Consider the following 18,713-nt stretch of genomic DNA (forward strand, 5'->3'; position numbering starts at 1 on the left):
TGCCTGTAAACTTGCGGCGGCGTAGCGTAAATCCGTCCGGCGCAAGCCCGCCTAATTCCGATGGGGCGTGGATCATTTAAATTAGGCACGTTCCCGCGCCGAACGTACTACGCATGCTCCGTTTTGAAATTTCCCGCCGTGCTTTGCGCGAAATGACATCGCACCAACGTCATTTTTTGAACGTCGACGTGAGTTACGTCCTTTCCTATTCACGGACGACTTGCGGAAAAAAAAAAAAAATGTATTTGACGCGGGAACGACGGCCATACTTTAACATGGCAAGTCTAAAGATAGGCCAACAAATAGCAGCTTTAACTATACGCCGGGAAAAGCCGACTAGCGACGACTTAAGAGAATGCGACGGCCGCGCGTACCTTTGTGAATCGCCGTATAAAGCTAATTGGCATACCCGACGCGGAAAACTACGCGAACTCCACCCAGCGGGCGCCGAAGTATTACACCTACGATCCGAAGGCGTACGAAGACGTACACCTGTCGGATCGAAGCCAAAAGCCGTCGTATCTTGGTTTGAGGAACTAAAGATACGACGCGGGTAATTTGAAAATACGCCGGAGTATCAGTAGATACGCCGGCGTACTTCTTCTCTGAATCTGGCCCATTGTGTTTAACAAAAACATATGGTATGGCCCCTTGTCAATGTGTTGACACACAGGGGCTCACTCTATCATGTATCTTATATACTGTATATACTCCAGTATAAGCGGACCTGAATATAAGCCGAGGCACCTAATTTTACCACAAAAAAATAGGTAGGAGAACTTATTGACTCGAGTATAAGCCTAGGGTGTTTATCTGCATGCCTCACTTTGCCTCACTGTGTCCATGCCTCACTGTGTCCATGCCTCACTGTGTCCATGCCTCACTGTGTCCATGCCTCACTGTGCCCATGCCTCACTGTGCCCATGGCTCACTGTGCCCTTGGCTCACTGTGTCCATGACTAGACTGACGTTTAACATGAGAGTCTATAGAAGGGGTGCCCGGCTTTGAAAAATCGGTGCTCCCCAGCCGTAAGTCCCCCAAGCAGCAAACTTTGCACACTTGTAGAAGAGCAATGGGGCTACATGTGTGCCAATTTTCGGGTCCAGGGGACCTAGGACCGGCCGGTACCAGGTCCCCAAAATCACCGGAGAAATTACCGTTTAACATGGGAGTCTATGAAAGGGGTGCCCGGGTTTGAAAAATCGGTGCTCCCCGGCCGTAGGTCCCCCGGACAACAAACTTTGCACACTTGTAGAGGAAGAGAGGGGCTACATGTCTCGGCCGGTACCGGGTCCCTAAAGTCCGGGAGATCAGGCGTAAAATTGTGACTCGAGTATAAGCCGAGGGGGGCATTTTCAGCACAAAAAAATGTGCTGAAAGCTCGGCTTATACTCGAGTATATACGGTATGTGCTTTTTTTAATTCTTTCAAATGTTCTTTTTGTACCATGTATTATATTTAATAAATATTATTTAACCTCCCTGGCGGTATGATTCTGTCAGAAAAAACATGCTAAAAGCGGTACCATTATTTGCAAGGAAATTTGGCGTTTTATATTGTAGGTCTGTAATTTTTAGAAATAACTCACTTAAATCTGACCAAACAAGATTCTAATAGGCATCCCAGGTATGACATTTTTTTAAAAACAAAATTATAAATTATAATATAATAAATAATTATAAATAATTATAACAAATAATAATATAATTATAATAAAAATTATTCAATAATGTAATCAAATTAAAATCACTGAAATTTTTTCAGTTGCAGAATTGTTGCTGTCATTATTTTTTTTTTTTTATGACGAATTTCCCCACAAATCGCTATCGCACAATTCTGCAAGTGATTATAATTTATTATCGCTGTTTTTTAGCTGATCTAAAACTATTTTTGACATAAAGGGACACTTTTGGTTGCTATGGACAATCTACAGTTTGCAGGGAGAAAGAAACGTTTTTATTATATAAAATGACATGCATGACACAGGACAGACCACTAGGGACAACGGGGGTGTGTTTTTTTTACATACAGTACTGTAATCTATAAGATTACAGTATACTGTATGTAAGGTGTTTGTTTACTTTTTTGAATTTGGCGCCGTTCTCCGTCCCCGTGCGTCGTAACGTCGCAGGGAACGGAGATCGGCGTCACACGGAGGCACTGTGTGAATCGAGCGAGGTCCCACTCGCTCACACAGCGCGGTGGCATCGCTGGATCCAGGGACAAGGTAAGTAACTTGTGCCTGTGGATCTAGCGAGGCAAGCCCGAGTCTGACTCGGGGTTTCCGCTCGCAGCAGGAAAATCTAACCCCGAGTCAGACTCGGGAAGACCGCCAGGCAGGTTAAATACGTTTGTATACTCTTCACTGCTCATTGTGCCCTTAAAGTCCGAACTTGGGTTATTCTTTGCCCTCCCCCTTTAATTTTCATATCAACGTTGGTTCCAAGCACTTTATTGCATGTGTGTAGTTATTTTATTTGTAGAGTGTGTATTGTCATCTCAGCATCAATGCAAAGTATTTAGCCAGCATTGACCCTTGTACTTTCCTTTTTTTCTTTTAATAAATATGTATTGCATGATAAAGGAACAAGAGATTGGCAGAAGTGAAGCTGATTTTTTTTTTATTTAGCTATCCAGCCATCTAATATATTCCTGATTTACAGGTGGACCTGGTTTGTCATGGAAAGACAGAGGTTCTCCCAGACAGAGATGGATCTGACCCCTATGCAGTAAGTGTCTTCAAGCCCTTCTTTATCTACTGTATAAGTTTGTCTGCCGTCTGATCGTTTCAAAAGCCACCCCCTGTCTATAAGAAAGTTCCATTAACCACTTGACCACCAGGCACGTAAACCCACTTAATAACTAGACCAATTTTCAGCATTCGGTGCTCTCACAACTTGAATGACAATTACTCAGTCATACAACATTGTACCCAAATGAAATTTTTGTCCTTTTTTCACACAAATAGAGCTTTCTTTTGGTGGTATTTAATCACCGTTGGGTTTTTTATTTTTTGCGCTATAAGAGAAAAAAGACTGAAAATTCTGTAAAAAAAAAAGAATTTTTCTTTGTTTCTGTTATAAAATTTAGCAAATTTAGTATTTTTTCTTTATTCTTTTGCATAATGTGAAAGATGAAGTTACGCCGAGTAAATAGATACCCAACATGTCACCCCTTAAAATTGCTCGTGGAATGGCGCCAAACTTCGCTACTTAAAAATCCCCATAGGCGACGTTGCAGAGTAGTGTGGGGTATTGCAGAGTATTGTGGGGTATTGCAGAGTAGTGTGGGGTATTGCAGAGTATTGTGGGGTATTGCAGAGTAGTGTGGGGTATTGCAGAATATTGCACAGTATGGGTATGGAGCAGAGTATTGTTAGTATGGGGCAGGGATGGATGGCTGGATCTGTGACTGCATTTGTCACAGATCCAGCCCACAGCACTCGTGCTGCATCCGCTCTCTCCCCTCTCCTCTCACACTGTACCGTTCGGTACAGAGAGGGGAGGGAGGAACCGGCATCATCACATGATGCCGGTTTGTTTACAAGTGATCGCTCCGTCATTGGACAGAGCGATCACGTGGTAAACCGCTGATATCAGCGGCGATTTACTGTGATGCGCCGGGTCCGGTCACGGACATTCCCGTGTGCGCGCCCCAGGGGGGCGCGGGAGCGCGATTCTGGCAAGACGTTCATGGACGTCCTCCCAGAGTTAAGGAAATGCCTTGTAGACGTCTATAGGGCAGTGATTAAGTGGTTAAATTCTCCTCGTGACACCAGGTTAGGAGGGGTTCCTAGAACTGTAAGAAACAGATGGCAATAAAAACCTACGTATCTATGAAAGAGATTTTTGTCTCATGAGTGCCTAGCGCTTCCTTCGGACACAGCTAATCACAGATTGAGGTAAAGGGCAACCAGGTGTAGAGTATGGTGGTGTGTGGCAGTGTCGTGGTCTGGGGCTGCGCGAGTGCTTCCGGCACTGGGGAGCTACAGATCATTGAGGGAACCATAAATACCAACATGTACTGTGACATACTGAAGCAGAGCATGATCCCCTCCCTTCGGAGACTGGGCCGCAGGGCAGTATTCCAACATGATAACGACCCCAAACACGCCTCCAAGACGACCACTGCCTTGCTAAAGAAGCTGAGGACTGGCCAAGCATGTCTCCAGACCTAAACCCTATTGAGCATCTGTGGGGCGTCCTCAAACGGAAGGGGGAGGAGCGCAAGGTCTCTAACATCCACCAGCTCTGTGATGTCATCATGGAGGAGGGGTAAAGGACTCCAGTGACAACCTGTGAAGCTCTGGTGACCTTCATGCCCAAGAGAGTTAAGGCAGTGCTGGAAAATAATGGAGGCCACACAAAATATTGACACTTTGGGCCCGATTTGGACATTTTCACTTAGGGGTGTACTCACTTTTGTGGCCAGTGGTTTAGACATTAATGGCTGTGTGTTGAGTTATTTTGGGGGGACAGCAAATGTACACTGTTATACAAGCTGTACACTCACTACACAACATTGTAGCAAAGTGTCATTTCTTCAGGGTTGTCACATGAAAAGATAGAAGAAAATATTTACAAAAATGTGAGATACTGTGTGTGTAAATCAGGCAAATCCAGAGGAACGGCACTTGTGAAATAGTTCTAAGGCCGCGTACACACGATCGGTTAAACCGATGAGAACGGTCTGATGGACCGTTTTCATCGGTCCAAACCGATCGTGTGTGGGCGCCATCGGTTAATTATCCATCGGTTAAAAAAATAAAAACCCGTTTTAAATTTAACCGATAGAAAAAAAACGATCGTTTGTAGGTTAAAAATCCACGCATGCTCAGAATCAAGTCGACGCATGCTTGGAAGCATTGAACTTCGTTTTTTTCAGCACGTCGTTGTGTTTTACGTCACCACGTTCTGACACGCTCGGTTATTTTACTGATGGTGTGTGGGCACGACTGACCATCAGTCAGCTTCATCGGTTAACCTATGAAAACGGTCCATCAGACCGTTTTCATCGGATGGACCGATCATGTGTACGCGGCTTAAGAGTAGACAAATTCAGCAAGAAACCAAAACGGATCCTCATCTGTTGTATGCAATACACGTTTATATCACTGAGATCTGTGGTTAGACATGGCGTTCGGTCTCAACAACATGCTTAGTTTTGTGTATCTGAAGAGAGCTGATCTCTGAGTAAATATCCCACATGTGTCTGTCTCTCTCCTCCAAATGGCAGTTACAGTTCAGTGGTAAAAAAATATCTGGCATGTTCATTCGTATATGTAGTCAGACTCTATATAATATGAATGTCATAAGTTGTTGTTGGCAAATTCATTGACGTATATGTTTACGCTGTGTATGAGTTGCTGATGATAAACTTTAATTAGCAGATGAGAACACTTGAGCATATGTGATCACAGAATGAGTCTCAACAGCTTTGACTAAACAGTCCTTTCTGTGATATGAGAGCGACAAACGGATAATAACACGATGCATAGATCCTCCCAATAAGACCGTTCCTGGGACGTTCAAAACCTCCAAGTTGTGCTGCTGAGAGAAACAGAAATCACCACCTGATCGTCCGCTGATCATTTAAAAGTCCTCATTAGTCAATGTCTCTCCAGAGGGATGGTCAAATACATTATAATATATATCAAATCAGGGTTTGACAAACTTGCTTGGAATCTAGGAGCCAGCTAAAAAAGTTAGGAGCCAGAAAACGCACCCCGTTTAAAAAAAGTGTATTTTTTTTTTACCAAAAAAGTGCGCTTGTAAGACCTAGGGTGTTAGAATAAAAAATATATATAATGTTTGGGGGTTCTAATTAGAGGGAAACAGATGGCAGTGAAAACACAGGGGAAGCTCCATTAGCATTGCTGGTTGTCTTTGTCATGCCAACGGCCACCACAAGATGGCGCCAGATCACAGAAGGAAGCATAGGCCTGCAGAAGACCACAAAGCTGCGGCCTCAATTACCGGCAGGCGCGGCCCAATGCGATCGGGAGGTGGAGTGTGCACGGAGACACAGGATGTGTCCCCCACCACTCGCCGCACGATCACGTCGGGCCACGCCGGGCGGTAATTGAGGCCGCGCACTTCTGCAGGCCTATGCTTCCTTCCCCAGGCGCCAGGTCGCTAATTCTAGTGGCAATTGCGACCTGGCGTTTAGATTTCGTTGAACCCTGTATCAAATGATATATCAAATTTTTTTGGACATGCAAGGAGGTAGTTAGCTTTTGGAGGCACATTTTTCATACTCTTGCAGAAGTGACATCATGTGAGATTACGAAAAAGGCAAATCCACTTTGCACTACAAGTGCACTTGAAAGTGCAGTCACTGTAGATCCAAGGAGGACATGCAAGGAAAATAAAAAAAATGAATTTTAGCTTGTACATGATTGGATGATAAAATCAGCAGAGCTTTCCCTCCTTTCAGATCTACACCTTAGATTTAGAGCGACTGCACTTCTAAGTGCACTTGCAGTGCACTTGTAGTGCAAAGTGGATTTGCCTTTTCGTAAATAACCCCCTTGGTATTGATGCAATTCCATATCTGTTTCATACAATAGTAATACATTTCCTATTGCAGCGAGAGCTGCGAGACTGTTGATTATGAGGAATTGTACAAAAAATAGGTCTCCTAGCTCTACGCCACCCCCACCCAAAGCACCTTGTTCTCGTGTTGATGGGGACAAGGGCCTCTTCCCGACAACCCTGGCTATTGGTTGTCAGGGTCTGCGGGTGGGGGGGGGGGCCCAGATCCCGGCTCCCCGCCCTATGTGAATGAGTATGGAGCAGTGTAAAATAAAAACAGCACACAGGTTTTTGATAAAGTCATTTACTAAAGCAGCTCCAGCGTCTCTTCTCCTTCTGATTTCTTCTCACTCCGGGGATATCTTCATCCTCCGGTTCTTCATCTCCCTCCGCTGATGACTTCTTCCACTTGCCGGTTCTCTTCTCTCCACTGGCAGAGGAAGAAGTCATCAGTCACCGCTGACATGTGGCCTTGAGAAGAAATCGTTAGGAGAAGAGACGCTGGAGTTGCTTTAATAAATTACTTTTATTTTTGACACTTTTTTTTAGGTGAATGTGTAGGGGTACAATGTACCCTATACTCATGCACATAGGGTGGGGGGGCTTGGATTTGGGGGCCAACTGTCAGGGTTGTCAGGAAGAGGCCCTTGTCCCCATCTACATGGGGACAAGGTGCTTTGGGGTGGGGGGGACTGGAAGGTAAAAACCTTCAACCTTTAGAACCACTTTAACCATCCCAACTAGTAGGGTACAAGCTAGTCTGGAAGGTCTTGGGCCAGGAGGGCATGTGGCCTTATGGTCAGGTTCTCCCCCTCCCTGCGGGGAGCCCCTCCTAGTCCTTGGGTAGACCTTGCTTCGGCAGGCCCCGTTTAGAATGGGGTCCAACCGGTTTTGGCTGGGTGAACCACGAGTATCCCAGTCCCTTTCAGGATTCTCGGGGGGGGGGGGGGGGATCAGGGCCTGGGTTCTTTCCCTTTTTGGAGGAGGACCAAGTTTGCACCTTGTTCGCTTTTTTGTGATTCACTTTTTGTGTGCTCAATTTTTAGTGCACCTGGGGCCAGATCCTCATAGAGAGTACGCCGGCGTATCTACTGATACGCCGGCGTACTTTCAAATTACCCGCATCGTATCTTTAGTTTGAATCCTCAAACCAAGATACAACGGCATCTGGGTTCGATCCGACAGGCATACGGCTTGGTACGGATCGGATCGTAGATGCAATACTTTGGCGTCCGCTGGGTGGAGTTTGCGTTGTTTTCCGCGTCAGGTATGCAAATGAGCTTTTTCCGACGATCCACGAACGTACGCGCGGCCGTCGCATTCTCTTACATCGTCTCTAGTCGGCTTTTTCCGGCGTATAGTTAAAGCTGCTATTTTGCGGCGTATAGATAGACTTGCCATGTTAAAGTATGGCCGTCATTCCCGTGTCGAAATTTGATTTTTTTTTTCGTAAGTCGTCCGTGAATAGGGATGGACGTAAGTCACGTCTAAGTTCAAAAAATGACGTCGTTGCGACGTCATTTTGCGCAAAGCACGGCGGGAAATTTCGAAATGGAGCATGCGCAGTTCAATCAACGCGGGGACGCGCTTCATTTAAATGAATCGCGCCCCCTACCCGCCGATTTGAATTCCGCCGTCAGAAATACACTACGCCGCCGTAACTTACGGCGCGAAATCTTCCTGGATTCGACTTAAAGCCAGGTAAGATACGGCGGCGTAGCGTATCTCTGATACGCTGCGCCTATCCAATTCTATGTGGATCTGGCCCCTGGTGTTTAGTTTTGAGTGAGCGCACCACACCACGGAGCTTAACAAATAATAATGTGCGTAACAATGTCTTGTATGAAGGATCTGTGCATTAGGTTGATCTCTTTTTGTCTCTCCCATATCATAAGAGGATTGTTTACTAGCGGGAACATCATTTAAAGCTATTGAGACTCCTATTCTATGACCACATATGGTGAAGTGTTTTCATCTGCTTATTGAAGTTTATAAGCACCAACTCATATACAGTGTTGACCATTAATCGTGATAGACTTTCCCAATGGCGGCTTAGGACATTTCCACTTGTATAGAGCCTAACTACATACATTACTGAACTGTAATTGCTATTTTGAAGAGAGACAGACTCATTCTGGAGATCCCAACTTCATATTGTCCAACTATAGATGTCCGTGATATAAAATGTATATTGCATACAGGGCCGCCATCAGGAATAATGGGGCCCCTTACACAGCTTCAGGCATGGGCCCTCTGGAGCAGAGAACCGGGGGGGCTGCTGCCACCTCAAATTGAGAAGCGGGGGGTGCCACAAATTGGGGGACCTCTGGGCCCCTTACAAAAAAATAAATAAAGTAAAATTTTAAAAAAAGGAGAGGTTGCCCTCCGGGCCCCTGGGACCACTGGGCCCTGTAATAAAATATATATATATATATAAAAAATAAATGCTAAAAAAGGGGGGTTGCCCTCTGGGCCCCTGGGGACCATGGCCCTGTAATAATAAATATAAATATATATATATATATAATGTAAAATAAATTAAAAAAGGGGGGTTGCCATCCGGGGCCCTGGGGACCTCCGGGCCCTTTAATAAAAAGAAAAAATATATAAAATAAAATTGTAATTTTTTTTTTTTTTAATTGGGGTTGCCATCTGGGGACCTCTGGGCCCCTTACAAAAAAAAAGGGGGGGGGTTGCCATCCGGTACCCCCCTGATTGCATACAACAGATAAGGATCTGTTTTGGTTTCTTGCTGAATTTGTCTAGCCACTTGCTGAACAGGCCTTCTTCTGACCCTTGTTTACAAGTAAACAATCTGTATTTTTTGTTAGAAAATTACTTAGAACCTCACACACACTATATTGTCAAAATTATTGGGACACCTGCCTTTACACGCACATGAACTTTAATGGCATCCCAGTCTTAGTCCGTAGGGTTCAATATTGAGTTGGCCCCGCCCTTTGCAACTATAAGGCTGCATTCACACCTAGGCATCCAAAATCGCTGCGTTTTGTCCCGCGAATTGCGGCGACAAATTGTGGCGTTTTGTACCGCGATTTGCGGCGACAAAACGCTGCGATTGTGAATGCAGCCTCACCCCCTCTATGGAGATGATTCACAACTCCTATGCCAAACGCGGAAAGCCACCTGAAAAAAAGGTCCGGGACTTTTTTTCAGGCAGCAGGCGTACGACGTTCGGCGTGGAGATGTGAACCATCTCCATAGAGGGCAATGTGTTTTCATCCCTCCAGCGTCTCGGGGCTGCTGCGGCGTCACACTACAGGCGACTAAACGCCTAGGTGTGAATGGGGGCTAAGGCTGCATTCACACCTGAGCGTTTTGTCGCCTGAAGCGCAACGCTCCAAAACGCTAGAGGGGAAAAAATCCATTACTCTCAATGGAGATGGTTCACATCGCCACTCCAAAACGCCTGACGCCGAACGCCTGAAGCTCAAGCGCGAATCGGGGCGGTTTGGGCGTTTTTGAGCGTTTTGTATTTCCCATAGAAAGTAATGGAAACGCTCGATTCAAGCGACTAGCGCGACAGCGAGCGTTTGCTACGGGCGTTTTGTCGCTTTAATCAATAGAACATTTCACCCAGGCAGAAGATAAATAAAATCTACCAACATAGCAACGAGTGATGAAAAGATGATCATTTTTCCTATTGGCTAAAATTAAAATAGTCGAAGTACAAAAACGTCGGACGACGCTGTATGCAAACGTGCAAATACGCATGAATACGCGTGAAAAAAACGACCAAACGAGCTACGCTCAGGTGTGAATGCAGCCTAACAGCTTTAACTGTTTGAGGAAGGCCGTCCACAAGGTTTCCATTTTTTCTTTTAAATGTCCTTATTTCTTCTGAGAAATCCTCACTTCCTGTTCTTCTGTCTGTAACTCCACACAGTAATGCGAGGCTTTCTCCCTGTAATTTTGACACATCTGCTCAGCAGTACTTTAACAGTAAATGATAAAAGATTCATAATGCAGATTTTGTTTCTCGTCTGTCACCCCTCCACCCCCCTGTTCTATTGCATCTTATTTACTGCGTTCGCTTTTAAAATTTGTAGCCTGAGGGAGCAATAATTGAGATATCATTTCTAGTCTCTGTTTATTATCTTCATTTTGTTTTTCCTTTTTTTTTTTCTTCCTTTGGGCTGTCTGGATGGTTGTTTGTTTGTTTATTTGTTTGTAATATGTCCGTGTCTAGATCAGACGTTCTGTACCTTAATAGTCTGATCCTTAAAGGAGTATCGTTGTTTTTAATGCGATCGGCTCCATTGCACAGTGCAGGGGCCAAAACAACAAAAAAATAACACCTTTTGTGAAAAACAAAATTGATCGTCCGTGGCTTTATAATGCTTTGCCAAACGCATGTAGGGAAATGTAAAAAAATGACCTTTTGTCACCACTTCTCCTATGTACTGTATTTATCGGGGTATACCGCGCGCCGGCGTATAACGCGCACCACAAGCTTAGAAAGGTAGTTTAAGGGGGGAAAAAAATGTACATTTTTGCCCTGCGTCCATCGGCAGCCTTGTCCGGCGTCCGTCTGCGACCTTGCGCAGGGTCCGTCCAGCCTTGTGGGTGTCCGTCTGCGGCTTTGGAGGTGTCCGTCTGCGGCTTCCTCGCGGGTTCCGTCCACCCTTGTGGGCGTCTGTCTGCGGTTTCCTTGCGCGGGGTCCGTCAAGCCTTGTTGGTGTCCATCTGCGGCTTTGGAGGTGTCTGTCTGCGGCTTCCTCGCGGGGTCTGTCCAGCCTTGTGAGTGTCCGTCTGCGTCTTCTTTTGCGCGGGGTCCGTCCAGCCTTGTAGGTGTCCGTCTGCGGCTTCCTCGCGGTGTCCGTCTGCGGCTTTGGAGGTGTCCGTCTGCGGCTTCCTCGCGGGGTCCGTCCAGCCTTGTTGGTGTCCATCTGCGGCTTTGGAGGTGTCTGTCTGCGGCTTCCTCGCGGGGTCTGTCCAGCCTTGTGAGTGTCCGTCTGCGTCTTCTTTTGCGCGGGGTCCGTCCAGCCTTGTAGGTGTCCGTCTGCGGCTTCCTCGCGGGGTCCGTCCAGCCTTGTGTGTGTCCGTCTGCGGCTTTGGAGGTGTCCGTCTGCGGCTTCCTTGCGGGGTCCGTCCAGCCTTGTGAGTGTCCGTCTGCGAGTCCATCCGCTCCTTGCCCGGGGTTGCAGCGGTGTTTGTTTTTGGATTTGGCGCCTCAGCCGAGCCGAGAGGAGCATAATTTCCTGTGTGTTCGGCTCCTCTCGGCTTCTCTCGGCTCCTCTCGCTTGTCTGCGGGCGGAGCCGAGCCTAGCCAAGTGCGCAGTACGCTCGGCTTGGCTGTAGGCTGCGGCGCTCAGAGACAGCGGGGATCGGCGTATATCGCGCACCCACGATTTTCCCCTGATTTTAAGGGGGAAAAAGTGCGCGTTATACGCCGATAAATACAGGAATCTGTACTGTTGGCATAGTGCAGCCTTTTTCAACCAGGGTGCCTTGAGGTTTCTTCAGGGGTGCCTTGACAAAATGCCTAAAAATTGCCCAAAATACAAGCCAGCGGATGGATCAAGTCTGCGTTTTAGTTGTACAAAGCCACAGGTTTTCATTCTGCATCATTACGACCTTCTAGCCATCGGCATCCTTACAACCATTGATGCAGGGCTGGTGCAAGGATTTCTGACACAATAGGCGAAACCTAATTTTGCTGCCCCTCCCCCCCATTGACTCCACCCCCTTTGCCCTGCCCATGTATGCCCCACCTTTTTAATGAAATGCCTCGCAAATGCAGCCTGGCCTGGTCATTAAGAGGGCAAATCTTCCGGGGCTGAAGTGGTTAAAGGGTGCCTTGACTGAAGAAAGGGTGAGAAACACTGGTATAGTGTATGGAGAGGTAGACACATTTTTTACGTCGGTAGCTCATTTGCCGTTTGCTCTCTTTTATTGAAAGGACATTGTAATTGATAATTAATTTAATTTAGTGATTTCAGCAGCTTCTTATTTGAGAACCTGCTTTTATATTAGATTATTATATATATTTTTTTTATATATTTCAGGAGCCCAAACTCCGTGGTATATTCAGAACAGTGGAAAGCGGAAGCAACTTGACAACTGACGACATTGTGCAGAGGATTATCAAAAACAGGTCTGTATTGTAATGCACGTGAGTGTTTTATATGATTGTTATTTAACCACTTCCCGCCCGGTCAATATACAATTGGCGTCCGGGAAGTGGTTGTGAAATCCTGACTGGACGTCTATTGACGTCCTGCAGGATTTCATGCCGGCGGGCGCGCAGCAATCGGTGATGCGGGGTGTCAGTCTGACACCCTGCATCTCCGATTTCGGTAAAGAGCCTCCGGCGGAGACCTTTTACCACGTGATCAGCCGTGTCCAATCACGGCTGATCACGATGTAAACAGGACGTGCCGTTGATGGCTCTTCCTCACTCGCGTCTGACAGACGCGAGTAGAGGAGAGCCGATCGGCGGCTCTCCTGACAGGGGGGGTTCGCTCTGATTGTTTATCAGCGCAACCCCCCCTCGGATGCCCACACTGAACCACCAGGGAAGCCCACACTGGACCACCAGGGAAGGGGCAGGAAAAAATAAATGTGAAAGGTGCCAATCAGTGCCCACAAATAGGCACTGACTGGCAACATGGGCACAAGTGATGCCCAGAAATGCCATCAGTGCCACCCCTCTGTGTCCATCAGTGCCACCCCTCAGTGCCCACTCATGCCCAGTGCCCACCCATGCCCAGTGCCCACCTATCATTGCCCATCTGTGCCACCCATAAGTACCCATCAGTTCCACCCATGAGTGCCCATCAGTGCCGCCTAGGGGACCCTGCACTGACCCCCAATATAAGGGTGTACTAAGTTGGCACACTGTAAGAGAGCTCTATAATGACCACCAATGTAAGCGGGCACTACACTCACCATCACTGTCAGGGGACCCTTCACTGACCCCCAATGTAAGGGGGTACTAAGCTGGCACACTGTAAGAGAGCTCTACAATGACCACCAATGTAAGCAGGCACTACACTCACCATCAGTGTCAGGGGACCCTTCACTGACCACCAATGTAAGGGGGTACTAAGCTGGCACACTGTAAGAGAGCTCTACACTGACCCCCAATGTAAGGGTAGTACCAGTATAAGGGATCACTACCCTAATCCCCAATGTGAGAAGCACTACTCTGACCACCAAAGTAATTGGATGCATTTCTTACTGTACGAGTCTTGTAACCCTCTTAAATATTTCTTTCTTTAGGTTGGAGTTTGAAGCTCGGAATCAGAAGAAAGAAGCAAAAGAACTTGCGGTGTTGGAGGCACAGCTGAAGCGGGAGAGATTTGTAGAGGGGGAAGAGAACTGAGAGGCCATCCTCATCTCCCCATATATATATACATAATACTATCCATCTACTAATCCATGAACAATACTACACACTCCTCCGAAAGTCCTACATCCAACATCCATTCACCGCCACTGCACCCGACATATCACACAAGTGGTCTAAGGATAACATTTAGAGTTTCATCAGGGGATGAAAGAACATGCAGCGTGCAGAGAGCCCACCTAATACCAAATCTGGGTTCTCGTTTCCTATAAAGAGCAGCTGTCTTAAGGGACATGGATGAAACCAGTTAAGGTGCCCCTACACTAGAAGAACAGACCAGTGGGGCTGGTTTACTAAAACTGAAGAGTGCAAAATCTGGTGCAGCTGGTAGCCAATCGGCTTCTAACTCCAGCTTGGTCAATTAAGCTGGAAGCTGATTGGTTTCTTCCTTTTCTCACAAAAACTGCCCCATGTTTAACTCCTATGTGACCCGACTGTCTCCCATTGGACGCAAGCAGCGCTCAAAATTTATTGTGACGTTTGCAAATATCTGCCTGTATATGGTCAGGCCACGTACACACCACCGGATCCGATGGTGTGTACACGCCATCGGATCCAAATCCGGAGGAGGAATCTCCGCTGGAAACGATCCGCCGGATCGTTTCCAGCGGAGATTCCTCCTCCGGATTTGGATCCGATGGCGTGTACACACCATCGGATCCAAATCCGTGCGGAATTCATCCGCGGTGACGTGTCGCCGCGGCGACGTGCGCGACGCTGGAAGGTAAGTACTTCCACGCATGCGTCGAATCATTACGACGCATGCGAGGGAGGGGAGCGGACGGATTGATCCGGTGAGTCTGTACAGACCACCGGATCAATCCGCTGGAGCCGATTCAAGCGGATAGATTTCTTAGCATGCTAAGAAATTTCTATCCGCTTGAAATCGATCGGCCCGGGGAATCTCCGCGGATAAATATCCGCTAGGCCGCACAGGCGACCGGATTTTTCCGCTGGAAGTGATCCGCGGATCAATCCCATCGGATAGATCCGGTCGTGTGTACGGGGCCTCAGTGTCAGGAGTCCGCTATCGGCAACCTACTATCCTGCCTTTGTCTGTGTGTGAGCACCTTAACTTTTCATCTGTTTGTCAATGGCCACCGTAGTTGGGACCATTCTTATTTCTGTTTTAAATTGTAACAAATACTAGTCCTGATCTTCTTACACGTGTGAAATTATATTTATACTAGAGGGGACTGCTCTGCAATGGGGTTAACATATAGGGGTTAATTCACTAAAACTGGAGAGTGCAAAATCTGGCGCAGCTGTGCCTTGGGAGCCAATCGGCTTCTAACTTCAGCTTGTTCAGTAAAGCCCCCTTTTACACTGGGGCGGGAGCCGCGGTGGCGGTATAGCGCCGCTAAAAATAGCGGCGCTATACCGTCGGATTTGCCGCGGGATTCGGCCGCTAGCGGTGCGGTATTAACCCCCGCTAGCGGCCGATAAAGGGTTAATACCGCCTGCAATGTGCCTCTGCAGAGACGCAGTGCGGGCGGTATTGCCGCTAGGGTTGCCACCTCATCCCTTTAAAACAGAACACATATGAATTACACAGGTTCTGTGGCTAATTAAGGTGGTAATGGAACTCATTTGGTGCCTTACCTGCATTAAATCAGCCACAGAACCTGTGTAATTCATGTGTGTTCTGTTTTAAAGGGATGAGGTGGCAACCCTAATTGCCGCGGTTTCCCATTGTTTTAAATGGGAAGGAGCGGTATACACGCCGCTCCTCTCACCGCTCCAAAGATGCTGCTGGCAGGAGATTTTTTTTCTCTCCTGCCAGCGCATCGCCTCAGTGTGAAAGCCCTCCGGCTTTCACGTTGAGGTTGCTGGGCAGGAGTTTTTCAGGTGGTATAGCAGCGCTATTTTTAGCGCTGTACCGCCTGAAAAACTCAGTGTGAAAGGGGGGGTCTTAAGCTTTGACAAAATAACCTGGAAGCTGATTGGTTTCTAGTAAGTCAATCCCACTGTATTTACCCGGTGAATACTTTCGATGTAAAGCTTTTAGTGTTCTGGGTAATATTTTAATTCAGTCTTAGGGGTCTGTTTATAAAACATTCATTGGGCGAATGTCACAAGCACTTGCCCAGGCTGTACAAATTTTACTATGCCTTCTCATGATTGTCAGCTCCATCTAGTAGCTAAAATGCGGTATATTTCTCTAAAATACCTTAAATTATATTTTTTTATTATTATTAAAATAACAAACATGTTATACTTACCTGCTCTGTGTAAGGGCCCTTTCACACCTGCGGACCATTCAGATCCGCCTGTCAGTTTTTCAGGCGGATCTGAACGGGTGCTCCATGTATCTCTATGGAGCATCGGATGTCAGCGGTGACACCCGATCAGCCCCGATCCGATCCACTCTGCTAAAATGTGAAGGATGCAAACCCTATTTTGCATCCACCTGGTGGGGCGGATTGGATGAAAACGAACAGACGGTTCGTTTTCATCTGATCCCCCATAGAGGAGAGCGGAGATCTGACAGGGCGGTCCCTGCACAGTGTGCAGAGACAGGCCTGTCCTCTGCCGGCTCAGCGGGGATCAACGGAGCGATCCCCGCTGAGCAAGCGGATGTTTAAAAACGGATCCTCGCGGGATCCGCATGTCGGAAAGAGCCCTAATGGTTTTGCACAGAGCAGCCTGATCCTCCTCTTCTTCTTGGGTACCCTGCTGGCGCTCCTGGCTCCTCCCCTCTGCCGTGATGGTGAACCTTGGCACCCCAGATAGTTTGGAACTATGTTTCCCTTGATGCTCAACTACACAGCAGCCAATGGCTCCTGCTGCTGTCTCTGATCCAATGAGAAGAGAAAGAGTCGAGAGAACCTCTGCTCTCATGCAGAGCGCTGGATCGAGGTCGGGCTCAGGTAGATATAAGGCAGTGTCCTCAGGAACCACTAACAGGCCAGATTTTAAGTATTACCTTGGGGAGATGCAGAATAGAATAGTGCAATTACTGATCATCAAATGATATCACCTGTGATGTATTTCAGTTATCTTGCAAACCTGGCCTGTTAGTGGGTCCTGAGGACCACTAGTGTAACCACCGGGTGGTGGGGGTGGGCTGCATGCAGAAGGTAAAACAAGTTCTGCCTTTAGAGCCACTTTAAAGCGGAGGTTCACACAAAAAGTGAACCTCCGCTTTTTGGATCCCTCCCCCCTCCGGTGTCACATTTGGCACCTTACAGGGGTGCAGATACCTGTCTGAGATCGGTATTTGCACCACTTCTGGGTTCTGACCCCTGCGGGGAATCCAGCCTCGTCACGTCACCAACCCCCCCCCCCCCCCCCCTCCCGCTGTCTTCTGGGAAACACTGTTCCCAGGAGAGAGCTGGGATCAGTGACGGCGCACCGCCATCCTTGCGCAGTAGGGAATCGGGCAGTGAAGCCGCAAGGCTTCACTTCCTGATTTCCTCACGAGGATGGCGGCGGAAGCAGCCGAGGACCGAGCGATTGCGCAGCCTCGGCTGCTGACATCGCGGGTGCGCTGGACAAGGTAAGTGTAAATTTTTTAAAAGTCAGCAGCTGCCGTATTTTTGTAGCTGCTGGCTTTTAAGAAAAAAACGGATGGACCTCCGCTTTAAAAATGTACCACATTTTAGCCATTAGATGGAGCCAACGATCAAAGGAAGTCATTATGTTAAGAGAAAATGCCAGGAAAATGTGTGCAGCCTGGATAAATGCTTGTGACATTCGTCCAATGAATGTATTATAAATACACCCCTTAGTGTAATTTGTGATGCTGGTGTACAGTGAATATAATGTTTTTTTTTTATTTATTGCAATGAAGGACGGATTCATTAGCCAGAAGGAATAGAAGCGTTTTCCCAGTTTAAAGGGAGTGGCAGAGCTTTGTGTATAGCAGCCATGTTCTCATTCATTCGCATTTGTGGAATGTATATTTTTTTTGCTACTCCTCCAATGCCCACAGTGTGGGTACATATTAAAAGAGACCCTGCCAGTCTTTAACTAATCCTAGCACTACCCTGCAGGAAAAGAGGTAAAATATGAACCTCTATGGCTTCCTGTAGCTTCACTCCACAGTTGCTCATCTCAGCGTTTGCCACTTCTGGGAGTGGTGGATGCCTGTGTCCCCTGTGGTTCCATCCTCGGACCCCTACATCACTGCTGTGTGTCCTGTGGGGATGTCGGAGGATAAAGCCACAGCATGCGGCGGGGGGACAGAGGCAACCCACACTCTTGGAAGAGACTTGGCAGTGGCTGCAGCACTGGAACGGAGGTAAAAAAAGGAAGCACAGGTTGTTGGAGAGATGAGTATACACTTCTTCTTCTCTTGTAGGGTGCCACCAGGATTTTAAGGCAACTGACAGGGGCCCAGATTCAGGTAGAATTTGCCCCTTTTTTTACGGAGGCACAGGGCAGCATTTTTGCCCTGCGCCCCCGCAAATTTACTGCGCTGCGCGCGATTCACGGAGCAGTAGCTCCGTAAATTGCGTGTGCGCTCTTTAAAATTGCCCTGCGTAAGGGCGCCTAATGTAAATGATCCCGTAGGGGGCGGGAATCATTTAAATTAGGCGCGCCGAGCGTAGAGCGCATGCTCCGTCGGGAAACTTTCCCGACGTGCATTGCGGCAAATGACGTCGCAAGGACGTCATTTGCTTCCAAGTGAACGTGAATGGCGTCCAGCGCCATTCACGAATCACTTACGCAAACGACGTGAAATTCAAATTTCACGACGCGGGAACGGCGGGTATACTTTAGCATTGGCTGCCCCTACTATTAGAAGGGGCAGCCTTACGCTAAAGACGCCGTACGGAAACTCCGTAACTTGCGTACGCAGGGC

General features: G+C 47.5%; 1 protein-coding gene across 1 annotated transcript in view; it reads left to right on the plus strand.

The window, feature by feature from the left end:
- PCYT2 (phosphate cytidylyltransferase 2, ethanolamine) overlaps positions 1–14,453 on the plus strand; it is a 49,855-nt gene extending 35,402 nt beyond the window's left edge. The window contains exons 11-13 of the mRNA XM_040330804.1: positions 2,665–2,730; positions 12,564–12,652; positions 13,780–14,453. Of these exons, the coding sequence (XP_040186738.1) occupies positions 2,665–2,730; positions 12,564–12,652; positions 13,780–13,882 (258 nt within the window). The 3' untranslated portion in view covers positions 13,883–14,453. The remainder of the gene's footprint in view (positions 1–2,664; positions 2,731–12,563; positions 12,653–13,779) is intronic.
- The last annotated feature ends 4,260 nt before the right edge of the window (positions 14,454–18,713 follow it).

This window comes from Rana temporaria, chromosome 12, assembly GCF_905171775.1.
Source record: "Rana temporaria chromosome 12, aRanTem1.1, whole genome shotgun sequence".
In the NCBI taxonomy this organism is placed as follows: domain Eukaryota; kingdom Metazoa; phylum Chordata; class Amphibia; order Anura; family Ranidae; genus Rana; species Rana temporaria.